The sequence below is a fragment of the Siniperca chuatsi genome, linkage group LG2, assembly GCF_020085105.1.
Source record: "Siniperca chuatsi isolate FFG_IHB_CAS linkage group LG2, ASM2008510v1, whole genome shotgun sequence".
Taxonomy (NCBI): Eukaryota; Metazoa; Chordata; class Actinopteri; order Centrarchiformes; family Sinipercidae; genus Siniperca; species Siniperca chuatsi.
This window is the reverse complement of record NC_058043.1, coordinates 27,162,832-27,189,253: the sequence shown is the minus strand read 5'-3', so window position 1 is coordinate 27,189,253 and position 26,422 is coordinate 27,162,832. Positions and strand designations below refer to the sequence as shown.

The 26,422-nt window shown below is 40.1% G+C and overlaps 2 protein-coding genes across 15 annotated transcripts in view; both read left to right on the top strand.

The window, feature by feature from the left end:
• Positions 1–17,651, top strand: part of itpr1b (inositol 1,4,5-trisphosphate receptor, type 1b) — a 98,034-nt gene extending 80,383 nt beyond the window's left edge. For 9 of the 14 annotated variants that reach the window (XM_044166739.1, XM_044166853.1, XM_044166824.1 and 6 more), the window contains 9 exons: positions 14–189; positions 706–870; positions 1,300–1,489; positions 1,833–1,946; positions 3,909–4,057; positions 5,442–5,607; positions 6,628–6,788; positions 14,658–14,819; positions 16,296–17,651. In XM_044166739.1, the coding sequence (XP_044022674.1) occupies positions 14–189; positions 706–870; positions 1,300–1,489; positions 1,833–1,946; positions 3,909–4,057; positions 5,442–5,607; positions 6,628–6,788; positions 14,658–14,819; positions 16,296–16,382 (1,370 nt within the window). In that variant the 3' untranslated portion in view covers positions 16,383–17,651. The remainder of the gene's footprint in view (positions 1–13; positions 190–705; positions 871–1,299; positions 1,490–1,832; positions 1,947–3,908; positions 4,058–5,441; positions 5,608–6,627; positions 6,789–14,657; positions 14,820–16,295) is intronic. The other 5 variants (XM_044166796.1, XM_044166842.1, XM_044166730.1 and 2 more) reach the window with 1 other exon arrangement.
• A 2,404-nt stretch (positions 17,652–20,055) lies between these two features.
• On the top strand, positions 20,056–23,712 carry bhlhe40 (basic helix-loop-helix family, member e40). The gene is made up of 5 exons (XM_044167125.1): positions 20,056–20,490; positions 20,599–20,662; positions 20,755–20,862; positions 21,237–21,360; positions 21,524–23,712. Exons 1-5 carry the CDS (start codon positions 20,414–20,416, stop codon positions 22,384–22,386), a joined length of 1,236 nt encoding a protein of 411 aa, XP_044023060.1. The 5' UTR covers positions 20,056–20,413; the 3' UTR covers positions 22,387–23,712.
• The last annotated feature ends 2,710 nt before the right edge of the window (positions 23,713–26,422 follow it).

Sequence of the window (26,422 nt, the reverse complement as noted above, 5' to 3'; positions counted from 1 at the left end):
CCTTCATTCTCAGGTACCCTGGAGCCCCATCTGTCTGCCCTGCTGTGGATGGCCATGCTGGTTTCTCTGGCTATAGTCATCATCTTGCCGCAGCCTCACGGCATCCGGGCACTCATTGCTTCCACCATCCTGCGCCTGATCTTCTCTGTAGGCCTGGAGCCCACATTGCTCCTGCTGGGGGGTTTCAATGTAAGTGTGCATCAGTGTGTGCAGAAAGGCAATGAGCACTTGTATAGAACTCATTTGCAGTGTCACATATAGATAGATGCTTTATTACCCAGTAAATGGAGTGGAATTTGCTTTGGCAAAAGACACAGTCACATGCCAAACATTAACTAAACATTAAACTTATTGATACAGGAATTAAGTGTACACAGTGCAGTAACACAGCAACTCCCAGTAGTGTAGCGCAACATCAAGCATTCAGATTTCACATTCAAGTGGACATGTAGACACAGTTGAGGTAGCATTACAGCTGCTAATAGAAATGTCACTCATAGCAGAGCCAGGGAGATTCCATACCACTCTGGCAGTCAACCACCTACACTTTATTTTTAGTGGTCTGAACAATAAGCATTTGAAAATCTACCCAAAGATACTGATACTGTTATGTAAGCCTTCCCTTCTCAGTTTGAATATTCTGTGCACTATTGTGACATGCTGCTGTCTCTACATGTTGTTTCTGTGGCGTCCATTGTTCTTCAGTTATGTAATAAGGTCATCTTCCTGATGAGCTTCGTTGGGAACCGCGGAACCTTCACACGTGGCTACATAGCCATGATCATGGATGTAGAGTTCCTGTACCACCTGCTCTACCTGATTATCTGCGGCCTGGGGGTCTTCGTCCATGTCTTCTTTTACAGCCTGCTAGTACGTCAGCACACACAAAAAATATAATTTTAACCATATATACACATTTACACACATGGACACAGACACCCTAGGTGGTGGTATACTAACAACAATGTCCAACTTGTCGTGAATAGAAATAAAGACAGCACAGTGTACAATTTTTGTTGATTTGCACAGTAACACAGAGAAACATGAGGAAAAAATGTGGTTTGGATACCGTTTGATCGGTCACAAAGGTGCACATATTCTCTACCAACATCATTTAACCATGAGATGTTGGCAAGAAGATTTAAAAGTAGGCAATGATCCAAACAAAAAATGTGTCCTTTGTCTACTGTGGCCTTTACTAGCCCACAAGCTCATATTTACACTCACAGTGCTCTCTTTTTCTTGCACATTTTCCACACACATACTGTACACACGTCTCTGAATCCTTCCTCTTTCCAGCTCTTTGATCTGGTTTACCGAGAAGAGACGTTGCTGAACGTAATAAAGAGTGTGACCCGCAATGGCCGCTCCATTGTTTTGACAGCCGTGCTCGCTCTTATCCTCGTCTACCTCTTCTCCATTGTGGGCTATATCTTCTTCAAAGATGATTTCATTTTGGCTGTCGACAGGATACCCAACAAAACACTAGGTACGTTGAAATACAGATTACTTCTCATTCCCTTAGCAGGATGAACATAAATTACTTGCCCTCCCTGACCCAGATAGTCGAGAGACAGAAACATGGAATGTTTTTCTCCAGCACAAACACACACACTGGATGTCTGTGGAAGTACATGTTGTCAAAGTGAAGCTAAGGAATACAAAAAAGTGTGTGTCCAGTTTAATGACTTTGCTTACCTTGCTTTTAGCATCACCAACAATCTGTGCATATAAAGGATGTCACCATTAATATGCATTGTGAAAAAATAATTGTTCAAATTGTAAAGACACATTGTACAGTTGCATAATGTCTTCTGTTCCCAATTGAATAGAGCATGGAGCCAGTATGGTGGGAGAGTTCTTCTCTGGTGGAGTATGCCAGAAGGAAAATGGGGAGAACTGTTCAGCAGAGGTCGTGATGGATGGTAGGTTGACAAAATTGAAAGGTAAGTTTGTGTGTTTATGTGTGTGTGTGACTGGGGTGTGGGGTGGGCAGCAGGGTCAAAGCTTTCTTTTGAAGTTACTACAAAGAGTTTTTGGTTATGAAACAGTCTTAATTTAATACTGATGTCTCTACATGACCTACAAAAGCAAACGAGACCATCAGCGAGAAGATTAGCTATTTCTACATCTAGTTCATCCATAACGCCTGTCACCGCGTCTGGTTCCCCGGGAATCAGACAAAACGATTTACGGCACGCAGACAGGAAAAAGACGCAGTGAGTAGTATGTCAGCCAGTTAAAAGGAAGCAGGAGGAGAATTTTACTTTTGACATTTTGTGGTTATGGCTGATACTGGGGCAGGAAAAGAAAAGAATTGACCGAAGAACAAAAAGATAAAGATAAAAGAGACAGTGATGCACAGGAGAAAACACGAGTCAACCTTGGTCGGTCATTCAACAGATGGAGAGAATTGCAGGATTTGAAAGGATTCAAAACCGATCCTGAAATAGCCCTCTTACTCCTAGACAGGTATGTAATATATCTATTTTATTTGGCTGTGTCCAGTCCATGGAGGTATAGATAGACATTACTGTAATACAACTGGCTTATAACGTAACATTTTATGTTGGCCTTGCAACAGAGCTATATTTTGCTGTTGGCTTATTATTAAGAAGACATAACATACTAGGGAATGTTGATAACTTTAGCTTTCTCAACAAAATTACTATTATCAAGCAACCAAATCAGTTGTAGGCTTACATGTAACCTAGCTGTATGAACCGTACTAAAGCATAGTTTACTTTGTTTCACCATCGTCACATTAGTTATTAATCTTACATAGCCACAAATATATACGTTACCTCATCGCTATGCATCCTGCAAACAGCTATGTTTAAAAAAAGAAAAATAGTATTAAAATAAGTTGCGTCACTCGCTTTCAAAACAAATGTTAGCCAGATCAAGATCTTTACGACACGAGGCGGTGGAAACACTACTGTTTTTGGCCACAGAGGCCGCCAGAATTAACACAAAATTAAAGTTCATTGTTGTAACTTTAAGTTTGAATCCACATATTTGTGCATGCATGCCTCTCAAGAGATTCCCAAGTGTGTATGTGTGACTGTGTGCTCATGTCTTTGTGTCTGTGTAAGTGCAAGCTTGTATGCGTGAGTGTGTAAAGGTCTTTAAGTCCTTGCAGACGTCTGACTCAGTCAGAGGAGATTCATCCCACTGAGCTGTAAATCTGGGCGGCCGGGTGGGGTCATGGGATTAAACCTAGTTGGACCAACTGGGGGCTTTCAGGGAGCTGGGTGAAACACCAGAGGTTTAGACTCCTTGTGCGTCTCAAGGGACAGCGCCTAAGACCAGATGTAGGGGCCCATGGTTGAAAGGTCAGGGATTAATTTCCATCAGGTACAAGCAGGTCGATGGGTCCACTCAGTGATGGCACAGAGAGTTTCTCACCGCAAACGAGTTCTTGCAAACCTACTGACCTTGATGGAGAAAAGCCTTGAATCAAAGATGAACATGTGCGCTGCCTTAAAATTTATCAGCCAACCATGTCGAATCCTCAAACTGCCTGGGGCCTGACCTTGTCTAGGCTTCCTTATCCATCACCACTAGGCTGGCTAATGATGATAGTCTGGTGACTTGTTGTTGTGTGAATAGTTGAGAAAATTCCCAGTCTTGTTATGCCCTCACAGACCCCTGATGGGGTCGATTCAATAAACTAATAATAGAGTATGAAATGAGACTTCAAATGCATATATAGTGTTGGTTGTATATTGAATCTAAGGTTTTCTATTTTTAGTGTAGCTGTTATCTTAGTGGTGTTTCTTCTTTATGGAATTAGGTTTAAAGGCCTTGTTGACTGGTAGTAGCAACGCGGCTGACAGAGCAGACAGACTTTTGCATTCAGCCTATACAAGAAATGACTATCTGACAGTATTTGTGTGTCTCCGTAGCTTCGCTTGCCGTCCAGCCATCAGCGGTGGTGATTGAGGACAAGGAGCGAACATGTGACTCCCTGCTCATGTGTATTGTCACAGTATTGAGTCACGGCCTCAGGAGCGGAGGAGGTGTTGGGGACGTCCTGCGGAAGCCATCCAAAGAGGTACAAAGCACAGGAAGGCAACAACAAGGAAGAAAGTCGAGTTTAGATTGAGAGTTAGAGTGTAAAAAAAACAGTATCATTAAGTTTCCCCCCCTTTCGGCCTTAAAATAGTATTCTACAATTTATTGGATTATAGTAAACTCGGACATCTTACCACTCTGATAACAAAATGCAATACACGTCTAACATGCTTGCACAATCCCATACCACACACACAAAAATTAAATTAAGTTGAATTAAATTAAAGTGGATGGAGAAAACTGATATGAGATCTTAAAAGGTCATTTATGTTTTAATGAGGACATGATTTTATTTAATTAACTTACTTCAAAAAGTACATAGCATATATATGACCCAATATGCAATACATAGAATGGTTGGCTATTCCAATTCAAAAGGATGAGGTGGCTTGTAAGAAGTGCAGTGAAGGCTACAGTATATCTAAAGAGACACTCTGTGAGAGAAAGATATGCTCTGCTGGTAGGCCAAAGAGGTTGCATAGAGGACTTTCATAACTCCAAACATGCCAGAAAAAGCATTAATGGTACTTATCCAGGATGAAGACAAGCTTGCACACTACCACAACATGTGTTAGATCTGCAGCTTGACCCATAGAATGAGGGCATGACTCATACATACTTATATAAACTTCAGTTAGCCATGTATCCTGTATGCAAAGAGGGCGCTACGAGCCACTCCAATTTGTTATCTCAGTGACAGCAGTAAAATTGGATATAAATGGGCTCCATATTTACATCAACATAGCATTTCCCCCCCCAGTTTTAGATAAAACTTGACATCTGGTATATTTTAGCAATTAAACTTGACATCTCACAACTCAGATGTTAGATTTACAATAGTTTTTAAGATTCTTTTCTCAGTTTTCAAAATTACTTAACAGAGCAGTGTCTATATACATGAAAGATGAGCTTGTTAACTAAAATCTTGAATACATATTACTAATAAAGAAATATTACTAATATTACTAACTTAATATTTTATTTAATGGATGTCCCTCTGCTCACCTAAAATTACATCAGCATCTAAAACTGTCTTTTTATCTTATGGATTTCGTCAACAAGCAGCCTGTTTGCATATCTGCAAATAAGTTAAATCCATTTTGTACATATATTTTAATGAGAAAGTAAATACTATAAGTGGTTCTTAGTCAAATCAGACATTTGTGACCATTGGAGAACACTAACTTGTGTTCGTGAATAACTGAGTAATAGTTTAATAGGGTGGAGATTCAAGCTCTCTGCAACCTACTGTACATTGAAATTCTAAACTGGGCCCATATTCCCACCGTGAAAATGACATTCCCAGTGTGAGACCGGCTGATACAGCTTGTTCTTCTAAGTTTTCCCCTGTTTGGCTTCACCAGGAGCCCCTTTTTGCAGCCAGGGTGATCTACGACCTACTCTTCTTCTTCATGGTCATCATTATTGTCCTCAACCTCATCTTTGGTGTCATCATCGACACATTTGCTGACCTGAGGAGTGAGAAGCAGAAAAAAGAGGAAATCCTGAAGACAACATGTTTTATTTGCGGTGAGGCATTTTCAATGTTGTCCTGCATTGTAAAATTAGTTAAAACACATTTTATAAGACTGTTCAATTGCTGTTTTGGTCACATTTCTTTTGTTTGTTTGTTTTTTTACAATTCAAGCCATTCTGCCTACTCAGCAGTTAAAGACCGATACATGGTTCGTCAACATTAGGGGAATGTGACTCATGACCTTTGACACATCTTTTCCTCTTTTTCCCATCATCGCTGTATAGTAGTCGTACTCCCTTCTTAGAATTTAATAAAGTGGAAATGCCCTGCAGTTCCATTGTAGTCAAAGCTGCAATTGATACTTGACACACTGCTGTACAGCATTAGTCGTGCAATACAATCAGCAGGTGTGAATGCAGAGGTTTGCAGATGATGATGAAATCAAGGGAAATCAACCGAGTGGTCTGCTCTGAGCCTGCTCTTGTATGAGCGTGCGACTGCTGTGTTGCAGCTTCGCATGAGGCCTTTGTGCAAAATGGGGGCTGTTTTTCTGGGTAGTATAAACAATGAAACGCCTCCTCTTCCCAGAATGAATAGTTAGTCATGGCAGGTGCTGCTGTGGAGGAGGAGTGTTTCTTCCTGTTGCCATATGGGTCTTGACCATGTTAGACTGTACACTCACTCACACACTGGCCTCTCCATCACAGTCACTTACTAGTATTACATCTAAAGAATCATTGGTTAGTTCTGGTCATTGTTACTGCTTTGTGTTGGGCAACACTATTAAGGGTTATTCATGTTTTGCAAATGCAATGCAAGAATGTATATGGATTACTGGGATTTGGTGTAAACAATACGCGAACATTATTAGCAAATCTCACCTCTGACTTTTTGTCCGCCCATTCCCTCGTGACCCCATTTCCTCTTGTTTTTTCAGTCATGCTCATTTAGGTCACAAGAATGACTGTCATGTTGCCACATAAAGTGTATTTCTTCACTCTTCCAAAGAAATGAGTGCACTGTCTTTATTTGGTGTGTGTGTGTGTGGGGGGGTTGTGTCCTTTCATTTTTAGGTTTGGAGAGAGACAAGTTTGACAATAAGACAGTTACCTTTGAAGAACACATCAAAGTTGAGCACAACATGTGGCACTACTTGTTCTTCATCGTCCTGGTGAAGGTCAAGGATTCAACAGAGTACACTGGCCCGGAGAGCTATGTGGCCGAAATGATCAGGGTAAGGATGCTGTCATGCACATGCATTTTGCTTCATAGGAGGGTCATTTTTGAGGATGTTCACAGCAAGTATATTTTATTTATTCCAATCCTCAATTCTTCAACCTCCCGTCCTTTCAAAATACAGCTCTGTCCCACCTTGTTTTCTACTGCAGGTAAAAATGAATTTGCCTCCACATGCAGTGTACCGTGCACCCAAGCTATCCGCTACCTTTGTGGTCTTTACTGAGGTTAACCTTCACAGCTAAACAACACTGTAGGCGCTGTGACTCCAGCGATCAGGTTTATGTGGGTTTGGACTGAGTTGATTACTGCAGCCTTTTTATTTCTCTCCATCGGCGATGGAAAGTATTTATCTTTTTACCTCATCTGCCCCAGGACTGCATTATGTAATCCCTGCCTCCGTGACCTTGAATGCTTCCAAAGTATTATCACATCAGTCAGCTTTGTGAATGGAGAATTAACTTTCAGACAGAGTCTGCCATTGGCATAAAATGTGTTAATCCCCCGAAGCAGCCATGCCTTGCAATCACACACATTACACACACACACACAAGTCTCACCCTTCATGATAGGCACTTAGGCAGACCAGGACGTAGCCTCATGATTTTTGATATGATATGATAAAACTTGACTATGACTTCAAAAAGTGATGCAAGTTCTAGCAAAGATTCTGTTATCATAAAAATGTTGAAATCTCAACTAGTAAGTATTTGTGTTTGGCATTACAAATACGAAACAAGAGCAACACATCAGATGCACACACGCCCGTCCAATTTGGCTTTTTATGTCACAACTGATTTAACCAGACAAACTCTGTGGATATTTGCCATTAGAAGAAAAAAAAAACTGAAAGAAAATTGATTGTTTGATTGTTGCTTCATACTCATAGCCTGTGAGCAATTAGAAAGCATTTTTAACTGCCAAAGGAAAGCCCCTTCTTCTGAAGTGGTTGCTTCCCTGACGCACTTGTGCTGCTGTCAGTTTCTAAAGCAGTTTCTCATTAGATGCCATTTAGCCCACTTCGCTGCCTTTTGCCTTGATCTGCTACACAATTAGTCTTGTGAGGAACCACCTGATTTGGGATTAACCCCCATCCTCGCTCCCATTAACCTCGCACCCCGCTGAGCCAAAATTAGTTGGTCAAGGGTGCATTCTGACCAGCAGGTTGAAGGGGCAGGCTGAGCAGAGAAGGCACACATGGTGCAAAAGACCCTGATGACCCATCAGCTGACCCAGTCATCCTTAACATTAACTCTCAGCTTCACATGCAAGTGTTTGATGCGAGCCTCCATGTGTTGTTGTCTGAGTTGTCTACAAAGACTGCAGTGTTCACAGAGCTTCACTCATATAACACATATATTCAATCTGGAGATTATGTTACCTCCTTAAACTGAGTCCTGTAACATGCAAGGAATACATTTTTTCAGCACTATTTTTTGTTAATTTTTATATATATATATATATATATATATATATATATTCTTTTAAGGTTATATTTGGTTTATATGATAGTGATAGTAGATTTACAGATAGAAATTGCATGGATAGAGAGGGAGAGAGAAGGACGACATGCAACAGTAAATCATTTATTTTATTTTTTAAATATTCAAAAACACAAAGTGCATGCAAAAATACAGATATGATGTACAATGTGTAAATAATTCAATTTAAGATTCATTAGGTGTGCAAACTTTTCCCAGTTTCCTTTGTACCATGAAAATGTACCGTAGTACTGGTACAGGGAAAAAAAAAATCACTGTCATATATTGTGCGTTTATTTATTTTGCCCTTATTTATGAAAATGCTTTATACATACATATCTTGTTTAAGACACATATTTCTGACACATATTTCTAATCTAATTAAGCAGTATCATTTGTGACTAACTTAACCCACACTGTTTGTGTTAGCGGGCCATACACTTTCTCCATTATTTCTCACATTTGAAGTTTATATACTGTGTTATATGGTGTGGTTATATAGCCCTAGTTTTTGTTGTATTTTACCTGTTGAACTTCTATGTATTTACATGTTATTTGACCCAGACTATTTGCATAGTGGTTTGCGTAGTGATTATAAAACCATACAAAGGTTCACAATGCATAATAAATGTAGAAATCAAACCAACTCCAAAACACCAATAAGTTTGGGCGACTGAATTACTCGCAGTGGTAGGACAAAATTGTGTTCAAATGAATTATTGGTTATATGCCCCTATAACTTTTTTGTATTTTATGCAATTTATGACAGATTTATCCCACAGTAAAAGTCAATTTGTACTGCCTCTCTCCCACCGTGTTTCGAATTATTTGATGCTGCAGTAACGTGGAAGAAGCAACAGGACAGAAGGGGGTGTAGAAATCAGACTACTCTGACAATGACTGGGACTGACGTCAATGGTGTCGGGCTCTGAGCGAAGTGTCACATCTAAGGTGTAAAAAGATGATGCTTGGCTCATACTCATTGCCCTCATTCTTATTGCGTTCAACACTGCAGGCTTCCCCAGCTCCATGAGCCGATTTGAAAACATTCAAAACAGTTATTATCAGAGTATAGCAAAATATGCTTAAACCATATCTGTCTTGTGTCTGTGTGGATGTGGGCTATTTGCTTGGCATTTATTTGCATATTTGTTGACTGAGTGGGCTGTCAGCCCGTCAGGTGGCTTGTGGCATGACTGTGACGTTTTCTGTTGCTGTTTTAACCACACTGCATCCTGTTTCTCTGTCATGGCCATGCGGTTTTAATAATGAAAAATGTACTTCCGTCATTTCCATTGAACCAGCGTGATGTAGAGTCTTAAGTCGTGGCTGCACTTCTCGGTTTACTGGAAGTGCTTTCATTTGTAAACATTGGGGATGGAAAGAAGGCCGAGCTGCTGGTGACAAAGTCGTCAAACAATCACACATGTGCCTTTTGGCCGGCAGGCAGAATCCAAAATGGGGAAATGACCTCTGTCATGTGTAGTTCATATTTTTATGACGGCTTATGAGCAGAACTGAGTGTGGGAAACACTGGTGACTGAAAAAGTGAGGGGGATGGGGGGAGGGGCAGGTGAACGAGGTAAACACAGCCTCTGTCTCTTTGCATTCAGGAAGTGGAACTTGCTCACAGCAGTCGTCTCCTCCTTTCAGAATGAGTGTGTGCTGCTCATTATCTTAGTGTTGTGTGTTTCCCCTAGGGCTGCCGTCTGACCCAGGACTGGTTTGTGGTTCGGATGGCCACCTCACTCGCCCCTACGTCTCCAAATCAACCACCAAAACCTAGGGACTTTTCCAGACCAGTTCTTAGGCACTGCGCTGTTTCTAGCCAGTGACCTCGGCGGCTACGCAGCTGGACTGATGGTTATGCTGATCGAGGGCACATGACATTAAAGTGGCTGTGTGGGATTCGTGTTTATGTTGTGAATTAAACATAAATGCCTTCCCATGGCTTTGGCTTATTTGGAAGCAGGTTCAGACAGTGCACAATAACAATGGCATGTGGTGGTCAAGTGCTGGAGGAGATAGAAAGCGTGAAAGGATGCAGCCGCGTGGCCCTCAGCCCTGTTTGAACACAACAACCCCTGAGGTAGCTGTTGGGTTTCATGCCTCTGCCACTTTTGCATATGTATACAAGTGTCATTAAAGTTACAATGAAGTATATTTTTCCATATCATAATACATAGCCATAATACATAGCTTTAACACTACTTAAAGGTTCTGTATATGAGATTTTGAACATTAATGTAGCAGCAAACAACTATTTGCTATGTAGAGATATAGTGGAGTAATGGCGTCTTGAGCAGAGAACGACGTCACACTCCCTTGTAATGTGTTGTCATCCGAGCTTCTCTGTTCTTTGTTTTGGTAGCCGGTCCGGCTGTGCATGCAAGTCTCTCCGTGTGAAACTGTTGGCTCTGAGGAGAGCGATGTAACGGCTGGTTGTTTTCTCATCTAACCCGTTGCATTAAGATTTATTTTGACCAAACCAGAGTTGGTGATTGTTGGAACAGTGGAAAGACTAACAAAGACGGTTTTGGTGAATTTTTGTTTCTGTCCAGTTTGAATGAAGTGTATTTTAAGATGATCGGCAAGGTAAAATTATTGTTTATCAGTGGAGTCTAGTGGTGAACAAGAGCAATATAACGGCTGTTTCTGGTCAAACAAAAAGGATCTTACTCTTTAACAAAAAGGTCTGTCTCTGTAGGGATCCTTTCCATAATGTTGTCAGACACTTAGAATAACCGTCTGAGCCTGTCAGTAACAAAAACAAGCACTTTTAGTGGACATACTTTGATGGGCACATTTATCCACAAGGATTCATTTGCAGCCCTTTTCATATCTAACTCTGTGAATTAAGGGTTTATTTCGACCAAACCAGAGTTGGTGATACAGACGCAGAGGGCAACATTAGACACTCAGAGGAACTGCTCCAGCAGTCCATTCACGCCAATATTAACCTGACCGCGGCGCTATAAGACGCTGTGTGCATCAGTCCCATTGGAGAACCGAGGACCCTCCACCCGGAAGTATTTTCCTCACTCTTAATTCCCATGTTAAGGTTTTCTTTCAGTGATATCCTCAACATTTCTCAACACAAAAACACGAAAGTGTCTTTGATAATTCAACAATACGATAGGTCTGTGGCCATCAGTTTTAATTATTTCTCCTTCCATTCTGAGAAATAAATAGACATAGATAAATTATCCATGAATCTCAGCCACCGTTGCTGTGGAGACGAAGCCAGTTTGCTTTGCGTTACCTGTGTGGCTCAATCTTGATTTTTGTTTCATCATTCTATCATTCTACGTTTTAAGAAAGATTTCATATTAAATATCCTCAGCCACATATTCTTCGAAATATAAAATTAAATGAGCAACTTCCCATTTTACAATCACAGGCAATAAAATGCCTTTTGTTAACAGAGATAGTGGTGTTTGAATGTGGGTTGCGGCCGACCAGCGGAAATGTGAAATGGAATGAAGCCCACCCACGTCAGAAAACCCGAAACAAGAGTCGAATGAGTCCTCCCACAACACAATGCCGTTTCTTAACCCTTACCTACCTTTGCACTAAATTGCATCAAATCTTGTACCATGGCCACATAAATGGGATCTAGATGGGGTTATCAAACTGGACTTTACATTTCACATCCCTCGTTTAATCCCAACACTTGTCATTTTCATATATTTTATCATACTGAACTTTACCTCCACTGTTATATAATTTAGGCTAATTATTTATGCACGTCACATTTAATTTTAGCTCTTGTCACCTTCATATATTTCATACACTTCATTTCTTCAATTGCTCAGATTATAATTTTAATTTTTTCTTTGTCCAAATGAATCGCAGTTTTGAGGGGCTCAAGATGCTCCAAAACGCATGAAACTTTGCACAGTTTTCAGAAGTGGCAAACGTACGTATTTTATGGGGCATGGGCGTGGCAAAATGGCTTCATGGCGCCCCCTACAATATTGGAAAAAAAGCAGCTCCCGGCCTACGTTTCACCTACATGTACATGATTTGGGAGCTACATGTATCACCCCAGATGTACAAAAAAGCCTCTTGGAGCCATACCCTAAACCCAACAGGAAGTCAGCCATTTTGAATTGACTGTGCACTTTTAGGCCATTTTTCACCATTTACAGACTCCGTACTTTAACAAACTCCTCCTAGACAATTCATCAGATCGACTCCAAATTTTTACAGTGCAATCTAAAGACCTTCGCCATTAAAAATTGTGCTAAGTGTGAGTTTTCGTTGAAGGGTGTGTCCATGGCATTGACTCTTTGATGTTTCGCCATGAAACAGGAAGTTGTTATAACTTGTGTATATGGTCAAATCTGCTCCAAACTTCACATGTTTGAAGTGAAGACATCTATAAGCCAATATTCAGTCATAGTCATAGCGCCACCTACTGACAACAGGAAGTAAGCCTTGCGTGACAATCATCATTTGATTTACATTAAAATTTCATGGTGTGGTGTACACTTGATATACTGGAAAATTACATATAATTAGTGGGTGTTTGCTAACGCCAGAGAGTGGACACAGTAAGTGACTCCTTCGTGCAGCGTCTAGAACACATGAAAATTCAGAGCAATGTCCGACCTCTGCCAGCGACGCGAGGGCCCGTTCATCGCTGCTTGCAGCTTTAATTGGCTATTATTATTTCCATGTGAAAGCAATTCATTTTCAGTTATTTGATTAAGGATTTTGCTTCATGGGTCATGATTTATGAATAAATGTCATTGTAGCTACAACAAAAGAATTCTCAAAATGAAACCCCTGGATGTATTACAAACTGACATAAATAGGCCTTCAAACGCCACTATCTCTGTTAACAAAAGGCGTTGTATAGCCTGTGATATCATGTTGTTGAATTATCAAGGACACTTTTGTGTTTTTGTGTTGAAAAATGTTGAGGATATTATTAAAAGAAAACCTTAACATGGGAATTAACAGTAAGGAAAATACTTAAAGGCGGCGGGTCCTCGGTTCTCCAATGGGACTGATGCTCACAGCGTCTTATAGCGCCACAGTCAGGTGGCAATTAAATTAATGTTGACCATATACGGTATCAAAAACTGTGTATGATTTTATGGAAATCGTAAGGATTATAACTAACGATCTTTTTTTTGTTTTTGCTTCATTATTTTCTCATACATAAAAACCAACCAATAACAAAATCTTTTTGAATAATCCCACACCTCCCACTATGTAACTGTGTCTTTTTTTTTCTTTACTAATATTGCTGGCCCATCAGTTTACACCATCAACCACATTTAAACAGGTTGTGCCCACAGTTTGCCAAACTTCAACACCTCATCTTTCAGTTTTAAATGTGTCACAAATTGGTTCAGACAATCAAAAAATGTATCAAAGAATTTGTTCTTGAAATATATTTTTACTGACATAATTGTGCATTAAGAGCATTCACTGGCAGTTAATAGCTCAATTCTGACTTTGCAAAAGTTAATTTAGCACGTTTAACCATGACGTTTCTTGGTTGCTGCTGACACCAGTGTGCCAGTAGTATGTGTCAAAGGTCTCATTCATGCCAGGAGATATTGTACTGGAACTTATTCTCAGTAGAAATCACTGCTACAGCCAATATTTCAAAAAGTATGCTCTTAAGTTAAACTAATTTTTACCCTCCATCCCACACTTTAAAAAACCCTCATAACACACAGAACAGCAGCAACTGCAGTTACACCAGCTCAGTTTCTCAGTCCCAGCTACTGTGGCTACTGAACTTGATTTCAGCGCTTGGTGAAACAGCTTATTACAGCTCATGGCTCACAGGAACATTCAAGAGCTATGTGTTTATCTCAGCGCTGCGTGTGAGGCGTGTATCATCAAATGAGGAAGTTTGTTTCTCCGTCTTAGTTTACAGATTTTTGTAAGTTTGCCAGTTTGGCTGTGTGCATGGTAAGACTTGATGTGACAGAAACACATCACCAATAAGTGAACTGCCTGTTACGAGTAATTTCAAGAATGCCCTCCTATCCCATGTGATTCTAATATGGAAAGTCCCTCATGATTAATTTGATTCCGCTTTTAGAGTAGGCTTCAAATCACTGCACACAGCTAAAGTGACAAAACAGGCCCTATGGTGAAAAACACAAATCAAATAGGGCCTGGCAGTTATACACATTTGATGCCATTTCTTTGCTGTAATGTGTGAAGCATTTTCAACTGCACTGAAAGATAAAAAGTAGACCGGCTTATCTGAGGAATTACATTTAGAATGAACAATAATAACTTCTTAGAATATTGCAAAACTTACAGTAGATTTAAGAAAGTACCATAAAGAATGTGATTCATTAATTTCATTATGTGTTGATGTACTGATCATAACCATTCAGATTTCTGTTTACCAGGAGCACAACTTGGATTGGTTCCCACGGATGCGGGCCATGTCCTTGGTCAGCAGCGATGCAGACGGGGAGCAGAATGAGATCAGAAACCTGCAGGAGAAGCTGGAGTCAACCATGAAACTGGTGTCCAACCTGTCAGGCCAGCTGACTGAGCTCAAAGAACAGGTTGGTTAAACTAAAGTGAAACACTGACAGAGACAAAGACTTTTCATCATGGGGAAAACATGAAGAGTGAGAGACAAGTTTTTCTAAAGATGTGGACAGCAGACTTTGCTCGAGGTTTGTTTGTTTTCCGCTCATTGCCCTTTAGATGCAGAGCTTACTAAATGCAAAATGTGATGAGTCATAGTTCACAACGCAGCTCGCGAGGCTCTCAGCTTGATTTTATTTGCATCATTGAGCAACAATCTATCTTTAGTTCCTATGGATTTCATTATTGACCTGTTGGCTAAGATTAGAGTTTTTTATTTGTTTTCTATTTATTGATGTATTTATTTACTGAAAAAAGCCTTTCTCAATATTTAGAACAGCGCAAAGTTATAAAATTCATGAAGTGATTTCCTTCAAAATAATTGCTTTTCATTAGACTGGTTAGTGAGGTAGTTATTCTGTGAGAGAATAATTTCAAAAGACTATTTTTGCAATTAAAAAACACTTAGACTTTAGAATACATTCTGCTCATATTGCGTATAAAGACAAATAAGACTTAAATTGCACTATTGCTGCAATCCACTGTTTCTAGTAAACAGAATTGTAAAAATATCTTTATCCTTGAAATGAGAACTATCTGTGAGGAAGTGAATGCTACCGAGACATTTTGACCCAGACATGGGGAAATGATTATTGTGTTGCTGAAAGCTGTGAAGGGCACAGTAGCATCAATCACCTTTTTAAGTCCAACTCAACAGGCCTGTTTTGACTTCTTTCATTTAAGAAACAATTCAAAAAGCACGATGTAAAAGTGTAAATTCTCATTCTTCTTCAGGAAGAAATTGGTATTCATTTAGAGTAGAGCACAAACAGGAAAATTGTGCTGCAAGCGTTCTCTGTATTGTGTCATTCCAAAGACAATTGACTTAATTAGAAAATTATAGACTTCACACGTGATATGTTTTAATGATATTTTTCTCTAACACACACCTCTACGCAGAATTATTTCTCCTGGAACACTCATTACAAGACCACTTTGTCTTCTCACTTTTAATATTGTTGTGTTTCAGTGCTGAGGTGCAAATCGCTACCTTATGTTAAGTAAAGTTAATTCTTAGCAGAAAACCCATTCTTGTTCCTACTGGTATAAAGGTTAACACCTGTATTATGACTCATGTGCTTTGCTTGATCTCTGAAATTTCTTTTGACTGAGTTTCAGTATTAGTAGTTTGTATTCTGCTGCTTTCGTCAGAAGACACAGCAATGTGGATGACGAGGCTGGCAGGATTTCAAAAGCATCCGTTTCAGGTCAGCAGTGTGCAGTTTGTGCAGCATTTGTTAGTTTCTGTAAAGTGATATGAAAGACTGGTCTATAGTCTTCATCAATTCAGAGAGGCTGCCGGCATATTCAGCGAAAGAGGACGTGCATGCCAACAGAGGTGGAATTTTTTATTTATTTTTTTAAAAATCTGCCTTTTCTGTGCTCTTCAGATGACAGAACAGAGGAAGCAGAAGCAGAGGATCGGCCTGTTGGGACACCCTCAGCACATGAACGTCAACCCCCAGCAGCCTGCATAAGGTCAACTGACACGGCCTTGAAGCAGCTCAGCATTGGCTGTGTGTCTGGACGGAGTGTGCAGTCCTCACTCAGAGGTTGTAATATTGTATACGCAATGTATACTGCACTGAGTGTGAGTGTAACTTATAGCGGTAGGGAAACAACATAGGTAGTCATAAGGCGATGTGTAGCTCTACCCCACGCACGTGTTACTCCAAATAGTAACACTCACCCACCTCATTCTGTTCAGTCCAGTTGGAATTGGTGCCAAATGTTTTCTATGTAGAAATAAATTGGATTCCTCCACACATAGCCTTTACTGGTTGAACTTGAAACACGATATAGCTGACTGGACAGGAGGAATTAGTCCCATTTGTTTTTCATTTTTTATTTTATTTTAATGTTTTCTATTTATATTTCTGGCATAGCAAGCAGTATTAAATGTCTTATTTTTGTATGTTGTGCAAAATATTAACTTAAATATGCAACCTCATTGGTGTGTGAATTTAAGTTCCATCAATCATGTCTTATTTAAAAGCATGGGCCAATGTTTTTGTTCGTACTTTATTGTCACTGGATAAAATAGGGAGTAGTTGGTTGTCTTTACTTGCGCAAATATAGAGATAATATTTAATAAGATGGCCTTCTCAATTTTACTTTTTTCTTTTATTTCTTGAAAATGTGCATATTTCTTGAGTGTCAACTGCACTCAATAGAGATAGTATATTGTGTGAGAGCAATATATACAGATAGTTTTCTTTCACCTGTGTAAATCCAATGGTGTCATATCTCAGTGCTAACTTATTTTATGATACATTTGCTTTCTTATTTAATTGGGTTCTAAAGGACATAGAGAATATTTGATTTGTCAGTCACATATACTGTATAATCTATTCAGTATCACTCATGCTATTACAGTTTGCTCAGGAGTTGTGTAACTTTTAATGTAATAAATGTCATTAGCATAATTTCCTGTTCTTCAGCAAACATGTTTCATTTGTGCCTATTTTTGTCCTCATTTAAAGTCTGATACAAGTTTGCTGCTTGTGCAGAGTCACTAACTTTTATGTTCATTAAAATGTATTAGTTGGTTTTCATGCTACTGTTAGAAGGATCTCTTTTTTTTGGACAACTGTGTGTACATAACGTTTGTTGCTTATCTTTGCTTTTGTATAGAAAAATGAGATGGAGAAAAAGCGTACTCACGAATGTTAAGATTAACTAAAAATCTAAGCACTGTCAATTTGTATATTAAAGTAGAATTATTTATTAAAATTGATGTAATTATACTTTACTTCATGTTGTGTTTTTTATTGTTGAGGTGATATAGGATTATTATTAGAAATGACCCATATAAACCATTAATGTTCTATATTGTTAAAAAATGTTCGACAATCTGTATGATAATATGGTCAATTTACACACCCTCGTACACTATCACCCCTTTAGCCATCTGTGCATCTAAGATAATTCATCTCTATTAATATTGGTGTTGTACCATTTTCTGTTCAGTAGCTATATGAGGCAGTAAAATGACTTAACCTGCCATATAAAGCATGCAAATATCACTGATAGGAATTTAAGATAAACAAATAGAGCGCATTATGCTTGATTTGTAGGAAAATTAAGGGAAAACAAGTCCAATATGCATACTGTAAGTGACGTTTTGGTCACAACTATAAAATGCCACCTATTGACTGTATACAATATACCAACCAGCTGATGTCGCCAGTACAAGTGGAATGTGTGTATTTGGGTGGATTTAAAATGGCATATAACCTAATTAATTTGGGGTTTTCTTACAAGATTCTCTGCATGCCCAGCACTTATCAAGCTCTCTTTGTCTTCTGCCTTTCAGCCCCAAGCTGTGTCCAGCAAAAAAATATGTCTTGTCCCCATTTAGCTTTTTTATTGACTAAAACTGCTGTAAAAGTACATATATGCTGCTAATCAGTGTGTCACTAAAGATCAGTTCACAACCATACATGACTTTCTTCAAACTTATATTTTCTCCACAGTACATTTTACTCCACTACGTTTATTTACCAGCTATAATTATATAGCTAATTATAGTTATTTTTCAGATTAAGATTGTACATACAAGAAATATGACAAGCTAAAATATGATGCATTGTTATAGATTAAACTGCCCAACAGTATATAACATTAGCTCCACCGCAATAAAGTACAACACAGTACATTTTATGTATTAATAGGCCTACATCAATAATAATAATCCAGTTATACCCCTGATAGGGGCCATTTTACACTTTTACTTTATAAGTACATTTTGTTGCTAATACATTTTGAATGCAGAATTATTTTTGTTTACATATAATGGAGTATTTTATAGTGTGGTAGTATTACTTTTACGTAAGTACATGACTTCTTTCCACAAACCAACAAAAGCAGAAAGATGTGTCTGAGACAACAGTTTCATTTTCTTCAAGGTCTGTCGACAGAGACCATGGATGTATAAAGAGACCCTTTCCCCGCTCCCTCGCTTCCGGTCTGGCGCTCCGTTGTTTTGGAACTGTTTCTATCTATAGTCTCTGCCTGCTTCGGTACGTCGGCGGGTGGAACCGACCGACCAGTCGGCCGCTCTCAGTTGACTGCGCGCGCGTGACGTCACGGGCGGGGATCTGCCCCTCGGTTCTCTCGGCCATGAGGAGCTCAACGTGACAGCCCGCTGGTACAAGCAGGTTTAATACTATCAGCACAGCAGCCGGTATAAAAAAAAACAAAAAAAACACACACACAACAAAACGCTCCGCCACAGCTACTGTGTCATCCCGCTGCAGGTGCACGTGCCACACGGCAAACAGCTAGACTATGAAATTACACGGTGTCCGTACTGAGCGCGTGACACATGCCACGCTACAGAAGAATTGCTCTGTTTGCCACAATAAAACACTGACATGTATTTGTCACCATTGATACTTTTTGCTTAACTCACTATGTCATGTTATAATTGCTAATTGCTTGTATATATATATATATATATATATATATATATATATATATATATATATATATATATATATATATATATATACACATGTGTGTATGTGTGTGTATATGTGTGTGTATATATATATATATATAAAATAATTCCTGAGTGTTTATAGCAGACCTAACCCTTGGAAATATTGGTATATGGATAGGCTATATAAGATAAATAGATATCTAAAATGATTATTATTATTGTATAGGCTTTAGTTGTTCTGTTATTAACTTAATAAAAAACAGTGTGGTCTAATATTCCCATATTATTGCTACAGAGACAAAGTCTCTCGTACGGCATTGCTGTTAATAACCGTACTGGCCTTTAGCTAATGACTAATATGCTAAAAAAAAAAAAAATAAAGAAAGAAGTATCTTTTTTGTTAATGTCGTACGCCACTCTATAAGCTACAGTGTTTTCAGTTATTATTGTTACAATGCAATATAAAGGCTGTCATATTTGCAGTTTAAGAAATAATGTTTAATCGCTTCATAACTGTTGCTCCACTTTCTATCTTTGTAAACACGGTCGGCTCTGCAAACACGGTTTGCCTCGAGAGCCGGCGCATGGTGGTACACGGGACTCGGCCCCAGTGGAGGAGTACTACAGAAATGGGTTGTACTCCAGCAGCAGGGCGGGGAGGTGTGTGTGTGTGTGTGTGTGTGTGTGGTGCAGGAGTTGAAAGCGCCGTCCAACACGTGAGGCTCATGTGACCGTGTCGAGTGTGTGTCTCCAGCCGAGAGACGTGCCTGCAGTCACAGGGTTTATTTAACACGTAGTCAAAAACCCACCCAGCTCTCACACATTCAGCCGAGCGTGGAGCCTCCCCAGACGTACTACCGAGTCCGGACCTCAGGGTGACAACACTGCGCCGTGCCCAACTCCAGCTCAGCGGGAACACACACGGGATAACAGGAGATACTTTTTTCTTTGTTTTTTGTGTGATTTTTTTTTTTTAATCGTTTTGCAGTGCGACTATCAGAGACACATTTGGAACGTTCTGAAGGCTTTTTGAAATAATTTATTCGGCTTTTACAGTTAAGCGACATGGAGAGGATTACCAGTGCGCAACCACCTCCCTGTGGGTCAAAACACACGCCACTGGATATATCTGACATGCAAGGGTAAGAGGAAAATGTTCTGTTTCATTCTGTTCTATCCTTTTATATAAAACACTTTATACTGAAGCCTCACCAAACTAAAGACTAATTGAGTTTATCTTGTCTCCAAAGAATGGATTTTCCCATTTGTGTGTACACACCCAGGAGGGGTATGAAGCGAGTGGGTGAGAGCAAGGTAAATTCAAGTTTAAATGCATAATATTTCTGCATTCATCAGTTTAAACTGAGCAGCCTGGATTTCACTGACAACATTTCAACCCTCTCCAGGAGACATACAAGTTGCCACACCGACTGATTGAAAAGAAAAGACGTGACAGAATCAACGAATGCATTGCCCAGCTGAAGGATTTGTTGCCAGAACATCTCAAGCTTACAGTGAGTATTATCTTCTACATAGGGCATGTCGGCTAACAGCCAGAGAATCTGAGACGCCACATGGTTCCGCTGAGCAGTTTGTTTGCTCCAGCCTTTGGATTCAGTTTTGGAGTCTCAAAAAATAAAAAGTCTTGGATTTTCAGAGGAGAGCAGAGATGAACAAATTGTTCATTTTTTTTTTTTTTCAGTTTTGTAATTTTATAGATTTTATCGCCTAAATTCTAACAAGATTTTAATTTGTTGTTGAGCAATTTTTTTGTGTGTGTACGTGGATTGCATGACTTCTCGGGTGTTCGAGGCTTGTCCTCTGTTCAGCTGCAGAATGTGTTACATAAGAAAGATCAACATGCTTATCGAAGGTCTTCCTGTTTTAGACGCTGGGTCATTTGGAGAAAGCTGTGGTGCTGGAACTCACTCTCAAGCATGTGAAAGCCCTGAGTGGCCTCCTGGAGCAACAGCAGCAGAAAATCATCGCGCTACAGAAAGACCTGCAAATTAGTAAGTTTGACGCCGTGATGTTGTGTAGACGTAAAATACAAGCAGCTGTTTTTCATTAACCGTCAACAGACTCTGCAGTCTGTTGCATCAAATCAGAAGTACTTCATGGAACATTGTGAAGTAAAGAACATTTTTTTTTAACCTTGTGGTTCTAATTGACCAGGTGATCATGGAGGTGACAGCGCAGAGAGCAGCGAGGAGATGTTCCGCTCCGGCTTTCACTTGTGCGCGAAGGAGGTCCTCCATTATGTGGCCAGTCAAGAAAGCAGCAGGGACCTGACTCCTTCCAATGTCATCAGCCACATCCAAAAGGTAGCAGCTGAAGTCCTGCAGCATCGAAGCAGCCTACACCCAGAGTCCATCTCTCAGGCTTCGGAGAAACCGAAGAAACCCGCCGGACAGCCCCAAAGGGTTTCTGAGGTCCCAGCTAAGAACTGTGTTCCTGTCATTCAAAGGACTTACCCCCATGGGATGGGGGAGCAGAGCGGCAGTGACACAGACACTGACAGCGGCTATGGGGGAGAACATGACAAGCGTGACCCCAAAGCTCAGTGGTCAGAAAGCCATGCAAAGGAAGTGGAGCAGGTCAAGCGTGTCGCGTCTGAGAGGACGGCTGGTGCCATCAAGCAGGAGGGGGATGAGCCTCAGGCCAAAAGGTTAAGGTCTGACTCCTCAGAGGACGAGATTATCTCTGTTCACGTGGCAGGAGGCCCTGGCAGCTACATGAGCTTCTCCCCCAACCAGCCCCCGTTTTGTCTCCCCTTCTACCTCATCCCCCCTGCAGCTGCAACAGCGGCAGCCTATCTGCCCATGCTGGAGAAATGCTGGTACTCCGGGGGCATGCCGGTTATGTACCCAGGCGTGAGCGGCTCTGCAGTGAGCTTTCCCCCAGAGACACTCCCCTCATCTCTGGTGATGTCCCCGAGGGCAGGGTCTCCAGTACCCCACCAGAACCCCATGGACTCCCCTGCTCTTCACAAAGCTTTAAGGCAGGTCCCGCCATTGAACTTGGAAACCAAAGACTGAACAGATGTGTTTCTGTTGGAATCTTGCCCTCTGAATGTTAATGGGGTTGAATGGTTGGGCCGCTGAAAAGAGGGTGAACAAAAACAAACACACTGGTATCCCTTCAAACCACAGCCGTTGTTTGACTATTGAGAATACTGACCCCAACAAAGAACCCCAAATTTTATTTAATCGTCCATCATGAGCTCCTCGCACACTGAAACGGGACTTTTGGGGGTCACCTGGAGCGCCCATGTGAAGGCTCATACGTCACCTGTTGCATGGCTCTGAAACACTGTGAAGATGGTCCGTTTATAGATCGTGCGTGCTCAAGAAATTGCGAGTGTGTTTTTTTTTTTTTTTTTTTTTTAGCAAGGTTTGTCATCTTCGCATTCAGTGTTGAACATCAGAGGTAAACCCAGAATGTAAGGCACAAATAAGCCCCCCGAAAATGATTTAAACTTAATATTTGCACACACACCAGTCTGTAATGAATGTAAAGACTGAACAAAAGCCCCTTGTAGATGCTGCTTGAATTATTATTATCTGCTGTAGATCTGTGAATGGAGGATCTACCTTCAGTGTTTGTTTCGCTCCTGTAACTTCAACAAACCATTGTTTAGATTAGAATGTTACCAAAAAAAAAAAAAAAAAAATGTCTGGCTCATGTTGACCATTGACGTCACAAAAGCCATTGCTCCTTTGACCCTTCAGTTACTTTGGAACTAACTGAACACAAGCGTTCACGGTGTTCAAAGAATTCAGGGCGTTGTCACTGTACAAGGTGTGTCACTCATGTCTGTTTAAGAGTGATGTGGCCATATGTGCTTTTACAATTTAATTTGTGACTCATGACTATTTGTGCATCTAGATGGAGTTCCTGTGAAGTCATGTCTTGTAATTATTTTTGTTTATACTACTTGTACATCTCTATTTTTGATACGTGACCCACTGAGTGTACTTGCATCGCTACCAGAGGAAGACTGAGGTAGTCATTTGCTGTATGCCAAGAGAACGTGTACAGTATATAGCATTGTGCTCAACCAGATTTGCATCTTGCCCACAAATTCCCGGTCAGGTTAAGGCCTGACCTTAGCTCATGCTGTTGCCTTTACTCGTTTAACGCAGACACGATGACGGCAGGTGTTTCAACGGATTTGCTTTCAATGTTGTGTCTGTGGCAAAGAGATTGAATGTAAAGTTCAAACAAAAATAATAGTTTTGTATAGAAAGAGGTACTTGGGATTTTTATTATGACATAACAAAAGGTTGTTTGTTGTACATATTTTGTATGTAAAGTATTATTGATATATTAAAATATTAATAAAGACCCTCCCTCCCCCCCAATGGAATTTGTTTTTCACTGCCTGATGGCTTAAACGTGTTGTAGGCAGCCAACCTGACAGCTCCTCGTAACAGCACATACTTACATAACACTTACATAACCCATAAAGCAGCAGAGCCTGTGTAAATCAATAGCATGTCTTAGATTACAGGCTGTAAACATTTCAAATTCTAAAGCATTTCCAAGGAATTATCTGTAGGATGTTAGTGAATTTTGGCAAAAGCTCACATTTATAAATCTTTTTTTGTCTTTTACAGTCACGGATCCAAATTGGGATAATCATGGACCAGTTTTAGCTTACTAAATACTGTCATTATCCACTAAAAAGACTGATACTGTAATTCACGATATTGGTTTAGAAACAAGAGACAATAACTTTTTGGTTTTCTGTAAAAATATAGACATGAGCTACAAAATCACTGAATTATCTGAATTTTACTTTTTTGGTTTAGTCATTTCTCTCCCATGCAGTTTATATACTGTATGGCAGCCACTGTAACAATACTGAAAGTGCGTTGAGTAGGAGCAGAAAATGTGTCTGGCAACTTGAGAACACCACAGTGGATGGAAATGGTATTTGAGGTTGTGGGGGAAAGGACTTTATGTCTTTGATTTACTTTCACATTTAATAATATGGAAGACCAGTCTCCACCAACCTCCTGCTGCTTATTTGGGTGCTGTTTCCTTGGTGGCAACACTGCTGTAGTTGTAGTAATAGTGAAAACAAAAAGGCATATATATTATGCTTACCACCCACCATGCCTCCATGAGAAATGTGGAAATGGAAGTTTTTGTTTTCTTGCAATCACAGCAGTATTTATATAAATTGTTCTGCTGATCAGTGAAATAAGTCCAACAGTATTTTGAGATTTACGCTCCACGAGCCTGTTGACAGTCCTGATGTGCTAAAAAAATATAATGCAGTACCAGCGCCACCTTGTGGAATTAGGACTTCATGCAGTGCTGGCTCCCACTTTCACAAAAAACTGATATGATGCTGCCAACTGAGTCCCAACTGAGAATATATCAGTAACAATTTAGTAGACGCATATAACTGTCAGTAACTGTGTTTTAAATACTATAGAGTTTAAAGGGAACAGAATCTTTAAAGCTGCTCTAAACAAAATTTTTATATTAACAACGGATCAAATTACTTCATGTCATGTGAAAGGGGTTGCTAGAGGTGACGAACCCACAGAGATTTATCACCCAACTCCGTGTTTCCTCTCAGCTCTATGGAGCAGTTCAGCGTCTTTCAGTTCATTGTTTTGGTTTTACTGCCCGCAACTTCATTGTTTTGGTTCATTCTCACTGCTCTCGTCAGTCTCTCAGTTTCCAGCCACAGCGGGCGAGTGAAAAAGCTCCGACTGCGCGCTACCTGCCAGTACCAAACAGCAAAAGCTAGTTGGTGAACATAGTGGAGCATTTAGCAAGCAAAAGAGCCAGATGTTTCCCTCAGGAGTTGAAGGAAGCAGACCAGAGCTAAAAGGAGAGTGAATATTGTACTTACAGTACGTTCAGCAACTGGACACAACTCCAAATGAATGCTAATGTTGTCTGTATTAGCTAAATGTATAAATTAGCAACTGTTAGCAAACAAGTTCACTCTATCGACTTCACGGTGTATATGGTAAAAGCATGACAGTGTTACGTTTACAGCTTGTTTGTGCTGCCCCCAGGTGGCCCAAAAAATTGGTTAACGTCGGTTTTAGATAACTGATGGATGAGGCAGCTACATCCACAAAAGAGTCTGGATAGCTTCTCAGGATGCAAAGCACATCAAACCAGTCAAAGCCACTGTGGTGAGTCTTGGCATGACCTCCCATATAACATGTGACTGCTGCAGTGGGAATCATCATCCCAAGTTCTCACCATGGCAGTGTTGATATCACACACTAAACATTAAGCTACACCAAACTACATTTTGAATCATTCTCTTTATTTATATTGTTTGTCTTCTGTCACCCTTAATTAGTTCACAGTCTTGTCTGAACATGTCCTCTACTGACTGGAGGGGAATTCATAATTGAGCCAAGGCAGGATGTGGTCCCTCTGGAGCCTCACTGCAACCCGAATGGCTACAACTTGAAACACTGACGCCATTGTTAAAAGAGGCAGCCAAAAAGATTGTCACAAGATAAAGACTGGCTTCCAAGAACAACATCAAAAGAATGACCTTGTTATTAAGATGCTGGCTGATAAATGTCTAACTTTGAGACTTGGTGTCACAAAGGACACAACGGCTGCAATGATGACGGAACTTTTGCACGTGGATATGGCCTCCATGGTTATTGTTGCTGAGAACAGTGTGTGCACTGTGAACAGAGCAGCGGGGAGAATTGTTATGGCTGAGAGGCTGGTCCAAAAAACATCCATTCATCCAGCCACATAGAGGACTAGCTGAGGACAAGAAGTTTTCAGAAGAACCTGATGCAGAAGCTCGACGACTATATCAAACTGGTGTTAGCTAACATAAATTCACAAATGACTTAGACACACACACAGCACACGCATGCATTCACACACACACACACACACACACACACACACACACACACACACACACACACATTTACATTAATTTAAAAAAAGTTGCTTATTTGTATCTGTATTTTTTAACTGCAAGTCTACATTTTTTATTGTTATTACATTTTTTTCTATCTTATTTTACTTTACTGTATTTTAATGGCACAATTTGTCAGTTTATATACA

Excerpts from the sequence above, each read along its gene's own strand:
- bhlhe40 (XM_044167125.1), top strand. The coding sequence starts at position 20,414 with ATGGAGAGGATTACCAGTGCGCAACCACCTCCCTGTGGGTCAAAACAC. Across the intron at positions 20,491-20,598 it reads GATATATCTGACATGCAAGG|AATGGATTTTCCCATTTGTG; the intron begins GTAAGAGGAAAA and ends TTGTCTCCAAAG. Across the intron at positions 20,863-21,236 it reads CAGAACATCTCAAGCTTACA|ACGCTGGGTCATTTGGAGAA; the intron begins GTGAGTATTATC and ends TTCCTGTTTTAG.